The following is a 17,921-nucleotide window of genomic DNA, read 5'->3' on the forward strand; positions in this document are numbered from 1 at the left end:
CAGTGGCCCAAGGAGGACAGGACATAGGCAGGCAGACACAGTGCCCTGTGCCTCAAGACACCTGTTTATTGGGGACACAACTCTGCGACAGGGATGACAGGAATCGTACCAAAAATAGCAACGTCTACAGGGCCCCTGGAGGGGCTAGAAGGGTACAGTGCCCCCACCCCCACCCATTGTACAAAAATAAACTCTCACGCCTATGGACCAGCAAAGACTGGCAAAGCTGCCCCTCACCAGGAACACTCCTCTCTGCCAGCTCTGGGACCCCGTTCTTTGATCCTCACCCCTGCCACTTCTAAGGCACTGTGACTCTCTCTTGGGCTGGGTGAGTATCGCCCACCTACCCTCCTAACGCCCTCTGCCCCCTCCACCTCTGGTCCGCCCGGGGCTGGGATATGGGTCCCACGCTGCCCCCTGCTGGCTGCTCTACCCAACTACCTCTAGCGCGGCCCCGCTCCTGCGGGGTAAACTCACTAAGCTAACAGCCCGTAAGAGGGCTCCCTACCTTTCTTGCCCCCCCAGCCCAGCCTCTCCTGAACGCAACAGCCCGGGGCCCTCCTCCCCTTCCTGCGGAGGACTGGGAGGGGTCTCTCCGGACGGTGCCCGGGCATAGGGCGGGGATGCATCGGCCTGGGGCGGCCTGCGGCCCCGAGCCCTGCGGCTGTGGTGCACTTGCAGGTGCAAGGCCATGAGCTCGGGGGCTCCAGTGGCGAAGGGACAGAAGAGGCATCGGTGGAGGGCACCCCCCGGCCCAGCCTCGCCTCCCGGCCCTGCCCGCAGGGACAGGTCGAGGGGTTCGGCCTCACCGCCTCGCCCGTTGCGCAGGGTCCTCCCGGGGCTGGCGGGCTTCCGACGGGACCCCGACGCGGCGCCGCTCGAGGGAGGCCGGGAGCTCGCTGTGCCCTCCACCCAGGTCGCAGGCTGCGCAGCCGGCTTGGCTCCCGACGACTGGGTTGCACCCCGCTGGGAAGGGGGTGGCGGCTCTGGAGGAGGCCCGGGGCCTGCCCCGCTCTTCTGCTCCCGGTGGTGGCGCTGCAGGTGATACTTGAGCGACCCGGACTGGGTGCCCGCGTAGTCGCAGTGCGGACACTTGTAGGGGCGCTCTCCTGGAGGGAGGGGGGTGCGATAGGGCCCGAGTCACCATCACTGCCAGCCCTAACCCGCAATTCACTCCACGTACAGACCTCCGGGCCAGGAAGAAAACCGCGCCTCTCCCACCCCTCCGATTTAATTAAGAGGCGTTTCCTAACGATCTCATCTGGACAATCCTTAGGCAGCCGAATGTCATCTCCCGGCGTTTCCCATAGAACCTCTCACCCCCCTTCCTGCCCTCCAGTCCCCTCCCCACCCCGGAAGCTGCCCCCCTCACCTGTGTGCACTCGCAGGTGCACTTTGAGGTGATGCGCTGAGCGGAAGGATTTTCCACAAAAGGGGCAATCCTTGCCGGTGGCCCCCCGGCCCCCTTCAGGCCGGGTCCCTCCAACTAGGAGCCCATTCTCTTCTGCAATACACACATTAAAAGAAGTCAGAGGGACCCTATGCCCTAACCCTATTAGGGCCGTGTGTCCCCATACCCACCCACAGTATTGCTTCCCCTCCCAGCCCAGAAGGAAACAGCATGTTTGCGGGAACCTGAGGGGTCTGATTTGCTGTGAGTGGAAATGTACCCTCAAAAGGTTGTAAAGCCTCCAGGGGAGGAAAATTGGGAAATAAGAAACAGGTCCTTTTTAAAAAGGAGGGGACAGGAGGGCAGTGGTGGCGTCAGAGTGCGCCCAGGATGCCGAAATCCTCAGAGAAAGGAGACCCTTACGTACCCTGCGTGGCGGTGGACCTCGCCGGGGCCCCCGCAGCAGTCGCAGAGTGCCCTGGGCCCTCGCCTGAGCGCGGGGGCAGTGAAGCCAGAGGGCCCACCGCCCTGCTGCGGGCCCAGGTCTCTTCCTCTGCCTCCACCACCTCCTCTTCCTCGTCTGGCTCCTCCGCGCGGTGCCGGCGAGCCCGGCCTGGGAGAGCAGAGGGCAGTGGGCGGAAGCCTCCAAAGCTGCGGCCAGCCCCAGGCTCAGCGCCCTCACCATTGGGCCGGGCCTCGCCGGCTCGCAGGCTCAGGTATCCCAGGAGGCTCGGAGGCTCACGGCGCTCAGCCGGGGTGGGCGCCGGGGCCAAGAGGAGCGCGGGGCCCAGAGGCTCATAGGCCAGCAGGCCCAGGTCAGGAGGCTGGGGTGCCCGGGCAGGCCCAGAACCAGGCCCCGGGGCACGCAGCGGGCCCAGCTTGCTGGCGTGCACCTTCATGTGGTTCTTAAGGAACCAGGGCTCCTTGAAGCAGCGGCCACAAACAGGACATGCATGATCGAAGGAGGCCTTGTGCTTGCGCATGTGGCCCTTGAGAAACCAGGACTGCGTAAAGCTCTGGCCACACACTTGACAGCGGAACTCTGGAGGCGCGGGGGTCTCCTCGGGAGCAGCAGGAGCGGAGACGGGGGTTGCCTCACGTTCAGGCTCCGGCTCGGGCTCAGGGACGGATCTGGGTTCAGGCTGGGGTGGAGGCTGAGGCTGGGGTGCAGCCGAGGTGGCCGCCAGGGGGCGCTCAGGAGCTCCGTGGGCCGTCAGGCTGTGGTGCAGCAGCTCCTCCTCCTGGCTGGAGCCGAAACTGCACAGGCCGCACTTCCAGGGCCTGTGCAGAATGTGCAGGTGGCGTTCGCGCTCCGCCGCGGTGCGAAACTTGCCTTTGCAGAAAGGGCAACGGAAGGCGGACGACGAAGGAGCCTGGGACCGCGCCAGGCCCTCAGTGGCAGGGGTGGCCTGCAGGCCCCCTGAGCTTCGGGGTCTCCCCAGCCGCGCTTCCCGCAGTAGCGCGCGCTCCTCCAACTCCAGCAACAGGCGCGCGGCGGGGCTTCGCGGGCGCTCAGGCTGGTGCGTGCGCAGGTGCGAGCGCAGCAGCGCCCGCTGCGCAGCACGGTGGCCGCAGTGCGGGCACTGGAAGGCCTGGGCGCCTGGGTGCGCCCGTAGGTGCAAAGCCAGGATAGAGTTGAAGCGGAAGCGCTTCCCGCATACAGGGCAGGGGAAGCGCCGTTCGCCTGTGCGACTCTCAGACCAGCCCACTGCTCCCATCCCCGGAGACCCGGCGCTTACGCCTGGCCCGTTGGAGTAGCGCTGCAGATCCAGTTCGCCGTCGAAGGCCGGTGGCGACGGCGCTAGGTGGCCGCCCGGGGCGCGGGGACGTGAGCCCTGTGGAGAAAGATGTGAGTAGAGCAAAAAGGTGGAGAAGGGAGAGCTGTGGGGAAAGCAAGGACATGGAGAGCCAGAGGAACCCGAGGGAGGGTGGGTCAGGGCCTTAACCACGAACACTGGGTGCCCCTCCCACTCACCTTGGGGAGGCTGGGGGATGAATGGGAATTGAGCTGTTAGGGCCACGAAAACAACTTCTGGTAATGGGAGGCCAAACAGAGAGAGAGAGAGAGGTAGGGAGGGGAGGAAGTATAGTTGCAGGTACTCATAGGTTCAGGCCAGAGCTTCACTCACCTCCATGGACCCCCTTCACATTCTTTGGTTCTGAGGAGTGCAGGGAAGAGGAGGAGGAAAAGCTGCTAGTGAAGGCAACAGGTGCTGAAGAGCTAAAGCAAGAGAGACAGATTTGGAGGAAGAGGTGAGCCCTGGTTTTCAGCAGTGGGAAGAGTCACCCCGAACCCCAGACTCTTAGCACCCTGAAACCTATCCCTTCTCCTTCCTTACATCCTGAGACAGGAGGAGGCTGCTGTCTTCAAAACTTGTACTCCTTTATTTGCCCACAAGTCTCCCTGATAACCCAGATTTCTTCCCCCAAATTATTCGTATTAAATGCCTTGTCCAGAACAACCACTACCACCACCAAGCCCCCCCGCCCACTTCCTCTCCACCCTCGTGGTGGAGGAGACCATCACAGTATACCCTTCTCTCATTTAGGTTGGGCTGTGCAGCTTGAAGAGCAAATGGGGTGGGCTTGCCATGCTCCCCAGTTATCCAAGTGGGACCAGTTGCTCTCAGACCGCTAACTGACCAGCCAGCCAAACATTCTTCCAGGCTCCATAGTTCTTCCTTCTGCCTTTACCCTGTCTTTCTGTCTTTCCCCCTCTTTCTTCCTCCCTCCGCCTGGATTCCTGATCCATTCATTTCCATTCATTACAGAGACTCATTCATGCATGGGAGAGAAACACCTCCCAGCAGCAGAGAGTCTGGAGACAGACAGAGGGGGAGGGGCATGAAGGGGGAGAGAGCCAGAGGGAGAGGGAATGAAGAGAGAGTTGGGGGAGGAGTGGAAGTTAAGGGGCGCTGCTGGCTTTGGGAAGGGGTTAAAAACTGCAAATACCGGATAGGATTCATCCCCTTGTTTCAAACCTTGGAGCCTGCAGTTTGATGGGGCATCTCAGCCCCTTTGTCCAGGGCTGTTCCAAAGCAGGCTTTCCTCCTCTCTGCAGGGGAGAGGCTCCCTCACACAAGAGGAGGATTACACAGGCTCTGAGCTCAAGAGGCTGGAGTGAGGGACGGGGGGCGGGGCTGGGCCATCTGCACAGATAGGGGCTCAGCACATACTCTGAGCTGGAAAGGGTTAAAGTTCTCCAGGCTAAAATTCTCTGGGCCTGGGATGTGCAGAGCTCCAGTTCTGAGGATGAAGAGCAGTGAGAGGAAGAGGACTTGGTGGCTGGAGGGGGGGCGGGGTTGGGGGTGGAACCTCCTGATTCTAAGCTGCAGAGGAGGTTAGCATTAGGACTTAGAAGCAACCCCAGAATTAAGATTCATGGAGATAGGCCTAGGAGAATGGACCAGAAGTCATCCAGTCTATCTTTCTTACTTACATATAGAATTGTATCTGGTCAAGGCTAGACAAATGTGGGCCTAACCTTTTTTTTTTTTTTTTTTTTTTTTTTTTGCCTGAGATAGAAAGAATATTTGAGATATAAAGAACTTCCTTACAATAGGCATTGTGAAACTGAAATCGGTTACTGAGAAAGAAAAGGACTCAGCATTACTTTGCTTAAGGATCTTTAATAGAAGAGAACTGAGCCAGGAGTCAGCCCTGCAACGAGAAAAGGCTCTGGAGATCCAAGGCTTCTTTAATTTTTGACATTTAGTAGATAGGATAAGACTCTATGAAGGGGCAGGTACCTGTTACATGTGGAATCTGTGTTATGGGAATTTTATTAAGAGGAGATTAATTAACAAAATGTCTTTGTCCAAGGATCAGTAAACAACCTCCAGCACCACTTTTAATATCTGTATTTCTGTAGCTCCAAATTAAGGCATCCACCCTCATTTTCTGGATCCTCGAAATAAGCCCCTTTCCTGAGACCAAGAGCCTAGCCAAGTTTGCTGAGTAGTATAATGAAAGGTGAATTAGAGTACAACTGAGGGGTGCAAGACTATTGTGGGCCCAGTCAGACCATTAATAGCCCTGCAATCCTCAGTAAATCACTTAACCTCCTGGTTTACTCATCTGTAAAATAAGAGGGTTGGACTGATTTATACTGATGGTCCCTTCCAGTTCAAAAGTTTTGTGGTTCTGAGTCACAGGACTCTTCTGGACCCCAGAGAGATGCTGAAACAAATGGTCATTCCTTCAGTACCATGGAGAGTGCAGTGGGCTACCAGAGGAGCCACTTTGGCCACCTCCGTACCATAGAGCAATGAAGTACTAGAGGGGCCACATTTGCCATTTTAGCACCACAGATAAGGCACTGAGAAAAGCCAGAGGATTTGTAAAAATTCCTATCTGTAAAACCATAGAGGGGGAAAAAAAATAGTGGTACCAGAGGGATTATTTTGGCCTTTTGGATGTCACTGAAAATAGACAGATATAATAGAAAATAGATGTAACTAGAAGAATTTTAATTAGCTTTAAGGAGTGTTCTGACAGTTACAGTTTGTACATCCTGGAATGAGTTACTGAGGCATCGTATGTGGGTCCATCACATTCTGTTGCTCTCCTGGGGATTCCCGGAACATCCTGGTGTACAGCCAATCTGGTATATTCAGAGGAAGCAGATGGTGGGGGAGGAGGGGGGAGGCTGGGAATACTGCATGGTCATAGCTGACTAACCTATGGGCACATACTCTGATTCTGAGAAGATTCTAGGGCCCCTAAAACTGCCTATAGGATAGTAAACAAACTACCTCACGGGAGGCTGACCTCATATCCAAGGCAAGTAGAGTAGGAATTGGGCAAAAGCTTCCTCCCCCAAACAAAACAAAAACAGAAAACCTGCTTTGCACATAGCAGTTTCCAGGATGGAAATCCAGTGATATACAAGAAGGCCCAAATTGAAGCTGAATTCCCAAGAAGGGAAAGTTTCCCCAGAGGGTGGCCTCAAATCAACAAAACCACTGAGAGACCCTCCTAGGCCCAGTCAAGTTCTCCTGAATCATCTCCTCACCAAATGGGGTCCCAAGAACCTGATCCCATGAGTTTTTCTCAATAGGAGAAAGCACTGACAGAGCCCCAGATTTTATGAACTGACCTGGGACCTAGATCATGCATGTACTGCCTGTGGGCAACAGTCAGAGTTTTCTATAGTCAGGCCCTAAACACCAGCCATGAGACTTAGCCAGACAGTAGCACTGACCTACTTTCCACCCCCACTGGGAATCAAGGGTTACCTTACCCTTATTTGGGTTCTATAGGGATGCAGGGCCAGGGATAGGGATCTAAAATCTTTCCAAAGCAACAGGCCAATTCCTTTTATGTGCTAGGAGAGCTGGTGTGGACCATCATACCTTACTGAGTAGGGAAGGATGGAAGGGTTGGTGAGAAGACTCTTAGAAACAACTGGGACAAGTACATAGAAGCATCTAATGACTGGAGGACCATGAAGATTGTCCCTCAAGCTTTGTGATTCAAAAGTTTTTAGGGTCAAAGTGTAAGGGGCAAGTGTTCAGGACTTGAAGTATATTTGTGACTAGGTCTCTGCCTCTGGTCATTTCTAATATTGTACTTGATGTTTTTCCCTCTGAGAATCCTTATACCTTCCAAGTCCCCTAACAATTGATTAACGCTGCACTAGATGGAGTTAAAAGGAAAGGGAACTCCTTAGGTGGTCTAGAGTCAAGACCACCTTTATCACACAGACATGTCAGTAGTTCACTTTTATGGTCTCCTCTCCATGGCCCTCTGAACCTCATTGCTCAGGTGGCTCCCCCAAACTGACCCCACAGCATAGCTTGCCCACCTTTTAGATCGAGTTCTTGGGAAAGCCTCCTTCCCTCCATCCTCACTGCCCTGAGTTGGGGTTACAGACCTCAGTCATGGGTTTCAAATGTACAGCATGAGGTGAGAGGAAGGTACACCTGCTCACCTACTGCCACCCCACCATGGAAAATCTTATCCCAGGGGCATGTCCCAACTTGACCCCTCTTCTGAAAGTTCTGGAACACCTGGATTTGGGGGAGGGGGCATGTAGCCAGCCCTAAGCCCCTTTAGCTGGAGCTGACCCTAGAAAGGTCAGAGTCTTGGCACCCATAGGAACCTCAGTTCTCAGATTAGGGGGTGGGGAGTGGGTAGGAGAGCCTCTGGGAAAATCTCCCTCCCAGAAGTAGATTGGCAAGTAGGGCAAGACCTTTCATCCTGCACAAGAGGTTCTTCCAGCAGCACCCCAGACCCCTCCCGGGGAAGATAAACCAGAAGGATGATGGGGGACAGGGCTGGGAGACTGGGAGGCCAGGGCTCAGCTACCCGGGCCGGGAGAACAAAAGCTGAGTTGCAGCCGCCTCCGCCGCTGCCGCCGGCCGAGCTCTTTGTGACACTTTGTTTGGGACGCAGAGAGGGAAGCACCCCCCATCCTCTCCCCTCCCCCACCCCCCGCTCCCGGAGAGTTTGGGTCCCTTCCCCCTCCTCCATCAGCCCTACCTGGGCCGGGGGGCACTCATCCACTCTGGCTCCCAGCTTTGCCGCCCCGCACCCCAGGCCCCTCGCGCCCTGCCTTCGGGCCCCTACAAAGACGCCCGCCCCCCCACCCCCGCTGGCCTTTCCCCTTTGGTGTCCGCTTTCCCGGCTCCCCCACCTGCCCCCCCTCCCTCGAGGCCCCCCTAGCTCTCCAGGCTTCCGTGGCCGCTGCCCCCACCCCGCCCCCCCAGGAGCTCTGGGCGAAGTTTGCTTGGGGCCGAGCCGGCGCCCCTCCCCCGCCCCCGCCCCCTGCACCTGCTCCGAGCCGGGAGCGCGTAACGGCCCCCCCGTCCGGGAGGGGGGGCGGGGGCCGGGGGCGGGGGCCGGGTGGCGGAGGGGGGGCCGGGAGTGGGGGGAGCGGCTACTCACGAGCCCCGGGCGGGCGGCGGCGGAGCGGGCGGCGGCGGCGGCGGCGGCGGCGGCGGCGGCGGCGGCGGGCGGCGGGCCGGCGGCGCGGGCGTCAGCGTTACGTGGGGCCGGGGGAGATGCGCCGGGCCCCGGCCCCCCCGCCCCCGGCCCGGCCCCCGCCCCCTCCCCGGTCCCCCGCCCCCGGCCCTGGCCCGCATTGTGTGCGGCGGGAGGCGGCCCGGCCATTAGCATGCGGGGGGCGGCGCGGCGGGGCTGGGAGCCGCGCGGGAGCGAGAGCGGGAGCGGGGCTCTGGCTCCGGGGACAGGGAGCTGGGGACCCCGGGAGCCGCGAGAGGCGGCCGCCAGGGGCGGGGTGCGGGCCGTTTGGAGACTGGGGGCGCTGTCGGAGGGAAGGAGGGAGGGAGCGGGGGTGGGGCGCACGGATGATTCCAACAGGAGACTGGAAGAGATTTTGAAAGGTCATCTCGTCCTTCCCCCAGCCTCCAAGCGGACTGCCCCTCCCACCCTAAACCCGGACATACCAGGGAAGGAGCTGGCTCTGCCGCTCTTTCTGCCCCAACATGCACAGACTCGGGAAGTTCTTCCTAGGGTTTTATCTCAAAGCCTCTCCCTTACAATTTCTGCCTCTCTTTTGGGGGAGGAGGAGGGGCGATTATAGAGATAGTTAATGTCTGCCGTATAAGAAACATTATTAAAGTTACTCTCCGGTCCTTTCCCTTCTTGATAAACAATTCCTGCTCCTTCCTCTCGAATTCTGTTTTTCCATTCCTTAAGTCACTTTAATGGCTCTTCAATACAACAAATATTTACTGAGTGTTTACTAAGTACCAGGCACCTATGCTCAGCGCCGTGGGGGATGAACACATGAGGGGAATGTAGTACCCTCCCTGGAGGAGATTGTAATCCAGACAGGGACTGCAAATTTGTAAGTAGGATACTTAGATTTAATCAATATTTACCGAATGCCTGTTCACATATTTAATAGTATGTAATCCTTCCAATAACACTGTGAAATATAATTGGTCTGCATTTACAGGTAAGGGAAATGAGGCCAAAAGAGTCGCTTTCCACTGGCCTACCAGCTCAGGGATGCTCAGCCCAACATCTCACATTCTATCAGGCCATTGCCACAAAATAAAATTAATGTACATAAGGATCGAGGAGGGGGTAGACACACAACAGTTCTCAGGATCCCTTTAAATGTGATTTCCACTCCCCAGGAAAGAAGAGTGGGCACAGTGTTCCAGTGAGTGTTGGCCCAGCACTGAGCAGGGCAGAAGTGGCTTACAAAGGCCACTTGCCTCCCAGGACCCTGCCTCCTGGTACTAACTCCTGGGGGTCTTCTGGCTCAGTCGTCTTCTGTAATCAATAATAATAATAATAGCCACTAACATTTACTGAGCATGTATGTGCCAGGTGCTGGACTGAGTTGGTTCATATGCATTTTCTCTTTTAATACTTAAGGCAATCTCTTGAGATTGGTATTCCCTTTATTGATAAGGAAACAGCGAGATTAAGTACCTTGCCCAAGGTCACCCACGTAGATCTGGGCTTTGAACATAGGTCTGATTGCCCCCAGACCTCAGGCTCTGCACCAAGATGGACTTTTCCTATTTTTGATGTACAGAATATATATTTGGGCCCATGTGATTCTGCTTCTTATTGTATGAATAAATGACCCTAGCTTAGCTTCTGAATAAGCCCTGTAGTATATGAGGTACATCAGTATGACCTCATCAGCACCATTAATGGTTATTATGCACCTACCCTGAGTCAGCAACCCTTCACAGTCATATTATTATCCCCCTTTTAATCACTCAGTTTCAACAAACTGAGGTTCAATTGGTAGAATAATGTATCCAAGGCCACACAGCTCAGAAAGTGGCAGAGTTTGCCCGGCTGCAAGGCAACTTCTGTCCCTCAAAAATATTAATTGTTGCAATAGTGTCCTTCCCGAGACTGACCATTTAAGGACCATCTTCTATACATGTCTAGCTGCAGGTTATCACTGAGTCAAAAGCAATCCCTACTATAAATAGAGCTCTCCATCCACTTAGTCAGTGTCCGATCCAGAGTAAATCCTTCAAGAAAGGAATGAGAGAGGAGAAACTGTCCAGAAAGTGAGAGACAGGAAGCCAGGTCTTGGCTGGTCTTGGGACAAATCTTCAAGCAGTAATGACGGGACTAATTCAGAGAGTAATGTGGGATTTCCCTAGGGAACAGCAAGTAATTTGAGGAGGAAGCCCCCTAAAAAAAGGAGAAAGATTAGATGGAAATGGGGGGAAATTGGGGCCCAGGGTGGTAGTGTCCATGTATAAGGTGAGTGGATAAGGTGAGTGATCAGAAGAGGAACCCAGGATGGGCAGAGATGGGGTCAGTAGGAAACAGGAACAGAATGAGTTAGGGCTGGGTGTCTTGTGGAGTGAACTGAGGCTGGTGTCTACCCAGCACCACTCCCTGGATCCTGAGGCCCTCATAGGGACCTTTGCCCCACCACACCCCAGACCTGATAGCCTGTCTCTGCCAGGACAAGTTTGTCTTCTGCTCTGAGCTACCGGGCCCTACCAGGAGCTCCAGGGCCAGCTGGGACCCATCCCTTTGGAGCAGCTGCTTCAGACTAGGTAAGTGTGAGGCCCCGAGCCTCAAGTCCCTGGATATTGGAAGCAGGCAGAGGGGCAGCTGAAAGAGATGTTGCTGCATGTCCTGTCTCCTGATAGGTGCCATAATGAATTTTTCCCAGGCTAGGAAGCACTGAGCTCTAGTGGTCAAGGGAGCCATGGAGGAGAGAGCTGGTCAGCGAGAGCAAGACAGACCCAGCCTTCGTCTGGAAAAGCTACAGCACTGGGCCAGGCACAGGCAGAGTGGGCACCTCTTGGTGCTGGCGGTGAGGCCAGGCTGCCCCACCCCAACTTGTACCCCAATTCAATTCCACCCATGTTTAGTGAGCACCTATCATCTGCCTGAAACTGTGCTAGGCTCTGAGTGGGAGGAGGGTGGAGGAAACATAGAATAAACAATGCAAGACCCTTCATCTCCAAGTAGCTTCCATCATGTGGGGAAAACACATAGTTAAGTAACTGAACTATGACATGAGGCAGAAAAAATTAAATGATATCCCCTTCTTTTATGGCTCTTGGTTGACTACTCTCCACCACTTGGGAGGAAGGAAGGGAGTCCCTAACAGTTCTCCTTCAACTACCCTGCATCCGGCCTCCAGGTGAGCCAGCTATGGCTGGCAGTGGCTGTGGTGCCCTTTGCTATCTCAGTTGCCTGCCTGAACTCTGCTTGTCACATGGCCACAGCACTGCCACTTGGGCCTGGCGTACTGGTAAGAACTACCATACGGGAGGGTGGAAGGAAGGTCCTGGGGGCCCCTCCCTAATGGGCCAGAGCTCACCACTTGCCTTTCTCATCATTCAGGGTCTCCTCACTGGGATTGTAACCCTTGAGCTGCGCAGAGCACCCCGTCTCTGGAAGGTGAGAGGGGAAGAGAATGCAGTACTATTTTCCCACCCCCTAAAACACACACACACCTCAGCCCAGGAAGTGGATTTCTAACTGTTGACTAATTGTGTTAGTTATCTGCCCGTGACTGGTCTAAAAGACTGAGGAGGGAAACAAGGAAGTTGGAGGGCTGATGGTCCCGTTTGGAGGTGGAAGAATAGGAGCTGAGTTTTGTTTTCAGCTAGGCTACAGGTGGGGCTTGGGGTTGCAGTTGAGTCCCCTAGGCTAGGCAGGGCTGAACTAACTCACTGGCAGGTGCACGCCATGATGCTATTCAACACCTTCAATCTGATCTTGGGCTTCATTGCGTTCGTGGTCGAAGTGGTGAAGACAGCCTTGATGTCTGCCCCAACTGTCCCCTCCCAGGTACAAGTGAATAAAGGAGAATGGGGGAGGATGAGGAGGCAAGAGGAGGGGAAAGGGCAGGGGCAAATAGGTGCAGGGTCCCCTGCAGCACACCCTCAGCCCTATCTACCTACAGCTAGCCGGCTTGCTGGTGCTGGAGCTCAGTGCTGAGGCCTTCACCCTAGGGGGAGTGCTGGTCTCAGCATACTCCCTGTTCCTGCTGAGCCAGAGGAAGCCAGGATGCTGCCGGAGCCAGAGTCTGCACTACCAGGAGCTGCAGGAGGTATTGAGGGCAGGGAGGAAGCAGCTAGCTAGCACTTCATTTTTTCACTGGCTATCCTGGTCGATGGTACTTAAGGGAAAACAATGGGGCAGCAGGGAAAGGAAGGGGTCCTAAACTGAAACTGACTGGTTTTCTGGCTTTGGACATTTCTCCCCTAGTGGTGGGTAAGAGTGAATTGAGTATCTAAATGGGGCTAAAAATGTGGGAGAGCATTAGAAATCTGCGTAAATATTGGAAGGGCTATTGGGAACACGAGAAAAAAAATGGGAGAGGAGGAAGCTGCATCTGTCTGGGATTCCTCATTTCTCACCCTTACAGTTTGCTTGCTTCACACCTGTCTGGTTTTCAGGGTCTCTCAGAATTAGAGGAAGTTCCTGATTTGGAGACTGGTCCCACGGTGGCTAGCAGAGCAAACAGAACAAATGAGTGAGCTGGCAAGGGGAAGCAGACAGGTGTTGCTTTCCTACCCGGCGGGAGCGTTCTCCAGACCCTCCTGCACCCCATCCCACCGAACTCAAACTAGATGGAATCCCCTGAGACCTACTTGAAGTCTGGTGGAGTGCCTTCAATCTTCACTCAGACTAGGCCCCTTTCTTTTTCCTTCCCTGCTGCGGAAAGCAATACCTAGACCGAGTCTTAAACCACCTTACCGCCCTGAAAATCTGCCCGCCTGCAGGATATCCTTAAACCAACTTTCAGCTAGACCCATTTTCTCCCTTCTATCCTCACCCTCCTTCCCCACTGCCTCCCCATCCTGCTTCACATGTGCCTCATCTCACTATTTCCAAGATTTCCACCTTTCACAATCCCATCCACTAAAAACCCGTACACGCCCACTCTCTGAAATCAATTCACAACGGGTGCTTTCGTTCTCTCGCTTCGATCCGGTTCCTTTCTACTCTAGCGGAGACTACAAATCCCAGGATGCCCCGCTACCCTGTGGCCCGCTGGGAAATAAAGAACCTTCCCTCCGCGGTAGGGGCGCTGTGCATCTGCTAAGTGACGCGAAACCCTGGAAGTCGGGGCTTGGCTGAGAGTTTCTTCGGACGCGACCACTGGCCCAGCGTGCAGGGAGGAGCCGGACGGGCTATTCTGCGTGGGGGCGCCACCACCCCAACCTCGGTAACGGAGAGATGATTGTGGGTCTACATTCCTACATCCGGCAGCTTCGGAGACGGGCAGGGGCTGAGGGCTGGCCGTCGGCAGAGCTAGGGTTTCCCAGATGCTGCCGCCGTGCCCCCTCCCACAGTGCCCAGGTGCAAAGTCCTGAGACTTGGAGCGCGCGCGAGAAAGGGGTTGGAGATGATGAGTCAGAAGGCCAGGGCACTTCTCATCCCCCTCCCCCGGGGCCTACGCGCCTGAGGAGGACGGACTGGCTGGGCAGACGGGTGGACCGGGCAGGAAGAGGGAGGGACACGGCGACCCGACCTAAGGTTTCCCGCCTCTTGCGAGCACGCCGGTGTAAGGAGCCCGCGTTGCCGCCACCCTTTCTCTCCAAGGTGGGAGCGGGACTGCGCAGGCTCAGCCTCTCGGCAGCCCAGCCGACCTTTGATCCCAGCTGCGGGGCGGTTGCTGAAGTTCTGGTTTTGCTCAAACCCCACCGTTTATGATCTTTGCAAGTGTGCAAGGATGGCAGGCTCAGGTGGGCTTGAGAAAAGCCCAGGAAAACGGGGGCACCCTGTAGCACCAGCCCCACAGCTTACTAGCGGCTAGAAAAACTAGAAGTTGACCAGAGCTGCAGTACTAAGAGAACTCACCCCAAATTCACATAGTGCCCAGGATGGGTGTGCGCCTCACACTCATTTTTGTTCCCACTTGAGAAGGCTTCTTTCCCTAGAGAATGCTGCTTCTCCGGGCTTAGCCAAGCCCAGGCACCAGTGAGGAAAGAGCGCAGCCTGGCTGCGTTGCCCTGACATTGCAGTGGCGCCAGCGGCAGCTCCTTTCTGTTTGTGACACCTTGGGAGTGGTAATAGTCGCCCTATGACAAGATTGTGTGACTATTAGTGGGTGGGGACAGTTCTGGGATTAGGCTCTGGAATGGTGAAAACAAGATCTGGGCCTCCCCCTTCTCCTCCTCCAAGTCTAAATGCCAGAATAATGGAGAGCTCATCTGTGAAGGACTCAAAATGCTTTCTTCAAAATCAGAAGGTGGTGGTAGCTGAGGAAGCTGGGGGTAAAAATCAATTCATTCTCACTGTCTTCCACTTAGGAGCAACAGCTTTTAGTGATATGATCAGATGTCTAGAAATTGCATTTTAGTTCTTGGAGAAGTTCAGTCCCCACGCAGATGAACCTTGTATCAGGTTAGGCTAGGTTATGCTGTGGTAACAATGCCAAAATCTCAGTGGCCTAAAACTGCAAAGGCTTATCTCTCACACTACATGTCTAGGGTAGTCTGGCAGGGTGCTCTGCTCCTTGTAAGTGATTCAGGTAACCAAGCCCATGGAGCGCCACCATTTTGAGATCCTATCTTGTAACCATGAGACTAATCCCGCCTATCTCCACCCCCTTCCCCAGTTGTGAAGTAAGCATGAAGAATTGTTCATGGGCTCTTAAATGCTTCTGCCTCAAAGGGTTACATATCACTTCCACACACATTTCATGGGCCAAAGCAAGTCATATAGCCACACCCAATTTCAGGATGGTGAGAAGGGCAATCTCTTCATATGCCTGGAAGGGGAGTAGAAATACTTCATTAAAAGAAGGGGAGGTAGTAATTTGCAATGATTCTTGAACAGCTTAGCAGTTGGAATTCATCCATTCTAGCAGTTATGCCCATATCTACTTCTTTGGTTTTCTTCCATGAACCACTAAAATGAAGTTCTTTTTTTAAAATTTATTTATTTGATTTATTTATTTTTGTTTGCATTGGGTCTTCGTTGCTATGCGGGGGGCTTTCTCTAGCTGGGATGAGCGGGGGCTACTCTTTGTTGTGGTGCATGGGCTTCTCATTGCAGTGGCTTCTCTTGTTGCAGAGCATGGGCTCTAGGCGCACGGGCTTCAGTAGTTGTGGCACGTGGGCTCTAGAGTGCAGGCTCAGTAGTTGTGGCGCACGGGCTTAGTTGCTCCACAGCATGTGGGATCTTCCCGGACCAGGGCTCGAACCCGTGTCCCCTGCATTGGCAGGCAGATTCTTAACCACTGCGCCACCAGGGAAGCCCCTAAAATGAAGTTCTTAATAGAAATTTTCCTCCCAGAATAATACTGGGAGTCAGGAAATCTAGACTCTGGTTTTGATGTGTAAGTTTGGGCAAGTCAGACCTCTCTGAACTACATTTTGCTTAAATGGAGATTATAATATTTACCCTCTCTACCTTACTGGAGTACCAAGGCTCAAATAAAATCACACATGAAAAAATACTTTAAAACTAAAAAGCACTTCAGAGGTTGAAAATAAATTGCCTATAGGGACGAGGAGTGGTGTAAATGAGTGAAGCAGATTAGGTATGAGTTAATAGGGAGTGGTGGGAACTATGGCAAACTAGAGAGCCCACATTCTGTTTAAAGACTCACCGCACTCATCTCTACCCATTTGCCATGTGGGACTGTGGGCTTGGTATTGCCATTGTTCCAATTTTCCTATAAAAGTAAGAAATTCTGACTTTTTAAATGTGAAATCTTCTGCTTTTAAAATGTTGATAACTGATTTTTTAAAAATTGAGGACCAGATTTGGCCCATAGTCCTTCAGTTATTGTCTCTCCATTATACAAACATACGGTAGAAATTTAGGTTTTAGATATGCAGTATGGTTCTTGTAGGCCCTTGAGGCCTGTTCTGAAATTCAAGAGTCTTGGAGAGATTTAACATTAGGTTCTTAAAACCTTTTTTTTTTTTATCATATCCCTCTCATATTGGTTCTCAGGGAGGGGGCATTTTGCCCCCAGGGGTTATTTGGCAGTTTTTGGTAGTGACAGCTTTGGGGGGAGGAGGAATATATAACCAAAGGGGCATTAGGTGATAAGTTGGAAGATCAGAGATTTACTCCCAGTGCTACTGATCCCCTTTCCTGTGCATTATCCTCTGCCAACTGCAAGTGAAGACTGTGTGAGACTTGGCCTGTGGGCCTCATTATGCCCACCCCCCCATCCCATCCAACGCTGCCTATTGCCAGAGTCCCCAGCTGCTCCATGAAAGCATTCTGCTTTGCTGCAATGCTGCCCAGCAACCTCTGTATCTGCCCCTTCATCAGTTTGGCAGCCTTTGTGAAAGTCACTCGTATTTTACTTGAATTGCTGCCCATTGGAACTTCACAAAAAGAAGTGACTGTGACAAGGTTCCTGCTGACGTCAGTTTTTAAAGGCCTTGACCCCTATCCGTGCTTTAAGCATTGGAGAAATATGTGGCTTCATATGCAGCTGAATTCTGTGGTGGTTGGGAAATTCTCCATGTTGATGAATTTTACCCTCATTTCTTTGAAATTCAGTAATGTATTCTGGCCTCGAATACATGATTATAGACAAGTGACCTTTCCCCAGTGAAATATCTGCTTTTGCAGATGGTTCAGGTTTTGTGTCCTGGGCTGCGTCCTCTGCTGCCATCTCGTGGCCTCGTTGCTGCCCCGGTCGAGGTCTCACAAAGGGCCTTCCCGCAAGGTAATGGCGTGTGTCAGCGGCTTAGTTGGAGAAGGAGTCTCTGCTCACTGTGGGGCGTGCTCCCAAATCCCTCCCCTGCTGTGAGTCCACCTGGGCAGACACACATGCCGCTTGGTGCGTCGCGAGTAGGCTGGAGGCGCAGGGCCCTTCCGGGTCATTCTCAGCCCCTTGGGCCTCTATGTGTTATGCAATCCTGGACTCGAGCCACGAAATCAGTAAACTCAACTACCCAGGAGTAATCGGAGCTGACCTCGCCTGCTTGGCCTGATGAATGCCCCGCGGCCTCTCGCCACTCGCCAGCCGGGGCTGGGATATTCTTTATCTTAGTGAAAAGAGATGATTACCCCGTCAGGTTTCTGGATTTCGTTTTCTTGTCTAGGCCCATTTTGGGTTGCTTTGTATACACGCGCTTCATTCTTGACTTGCCCAGCGGTGCTGCCTCAATTTCGATGTTTGATTGCTGGATTGAGCAGGACAGTGGCAGTGTGTCACTGTTAGGCAGTGTCTCCTATAAATATGACAGGATCTGAGCACTGTAGTGATAAGAGGTCCATCTCCAGGGCACAGGGAATCTAGGAGACTGCCCTAGTAGCTGGGTTACTGGTGACTGAGCAGTGAGTGACTCATGCAGGAGGAAAGGCAGGAAAATCTTATTTGGTGCTAATTTTTTTTCATTATAATAATGTGTTTAAAACCTTCCAATTGTTAAAGTAAATGTGTAGAACTGTCCCTTAGTTGTTAGCCCCACCTGTATGCTTTACACATGTTCGGCTTCTTCTGGAGAGCCCTGACTCTACCAGGCCCCCCTTATCCCTAACCCCAGGATTGGAGGAGGAAGAGGAACAGGAAGGAAAAGAGGAGGAGGAGCAAAAGGAGGAGGAGAGGGGAGGAGAAACCGCTGCCTTTAGTGTTTGTTTT

General features: G+C 53.9%; 2 protein-coding genes across 3 annotated transcripts; one reads left to right on the forward strand and one right to left on the reverse strand.

Moving 5' to 3' along the window:
- Positions 1–36: 36 nt before the first annotated feature.
- ZNF219 (zinc finger protein 219) lies at positions 37–8,686 on the reverse strand. Of its 2 annotated transcripts, XM_057542585.1 has the most exons (6): positions 8,279–8,686; positions 3,520–3,611; positions 2,073–3,225; positions 1,818–2,003; positions 1,373–1,504; positions 37–1,109 (listed from the first exon to the last, which is right to left on the reverse strand). In XM_057542585.1, exons 2-6 carry the CDS (start codon positions 3,523–3,525, stop codon positions 505–507), a joined length of 2,082 nt encoding a protein of 693 aa, XP_057398568.1. In that variant the 5' UTR covers positions 3,526–3,611; positions 8,279–8,686; the 3' UTR covers positions 37–504. The 2 variants fall into 2 exon arrangements, with proteins under 2 accessions (XP_057398568.1, XP_057398567.1); XM_057542584.1 differs by having other exon boundaries at positions 1,818–3,225; positions 8,279–8,685.
- A 206-nt stretch (positions 8,687–8,892) lies between these two features.
- On the forward strand, positions 8,893–12,840 carry TMEM253 (transmembrane protein 253). The gene is made up of 7 exons (XM_007180505.2): positions 8,893–9,203; positions 10,806–10,899; positions 11,019–11,162; positions 11,496–11,606; positions 11,699–11,755; positions 12,264–12,410; positions 12,760–12,840. Exons 3-7 carry the CDS (start codon positions 11,055–11,057, stop codon positions 12,838–12,840), a joined length of 504 nt encoding a protein of 167 aa, XP_007180567.1. The 5' UTR covers positions 8,893–9,203; positions 10,806–10,899; positions 11,019–11,054.
- Positions 12,841–17,921: the final 5,081 nt, after the last annotated feature.

The sequence above is a fragment of the Balaenoptera acutorostrata genome, chromosome 3 (genome assembly GCF_949987535.1).
Source record: "Balaenoptera acutorostrata chromosome 3, mBalAcu1.1, whole genome shotgun sequence".
NCBI classification, from domain to species: Eukaryota; Metazoa; Chordata; class Mammalia; order Artiodactyla; family Balaenopteridae; genus Balaenoptera; species Balaenoptera acutorostrata.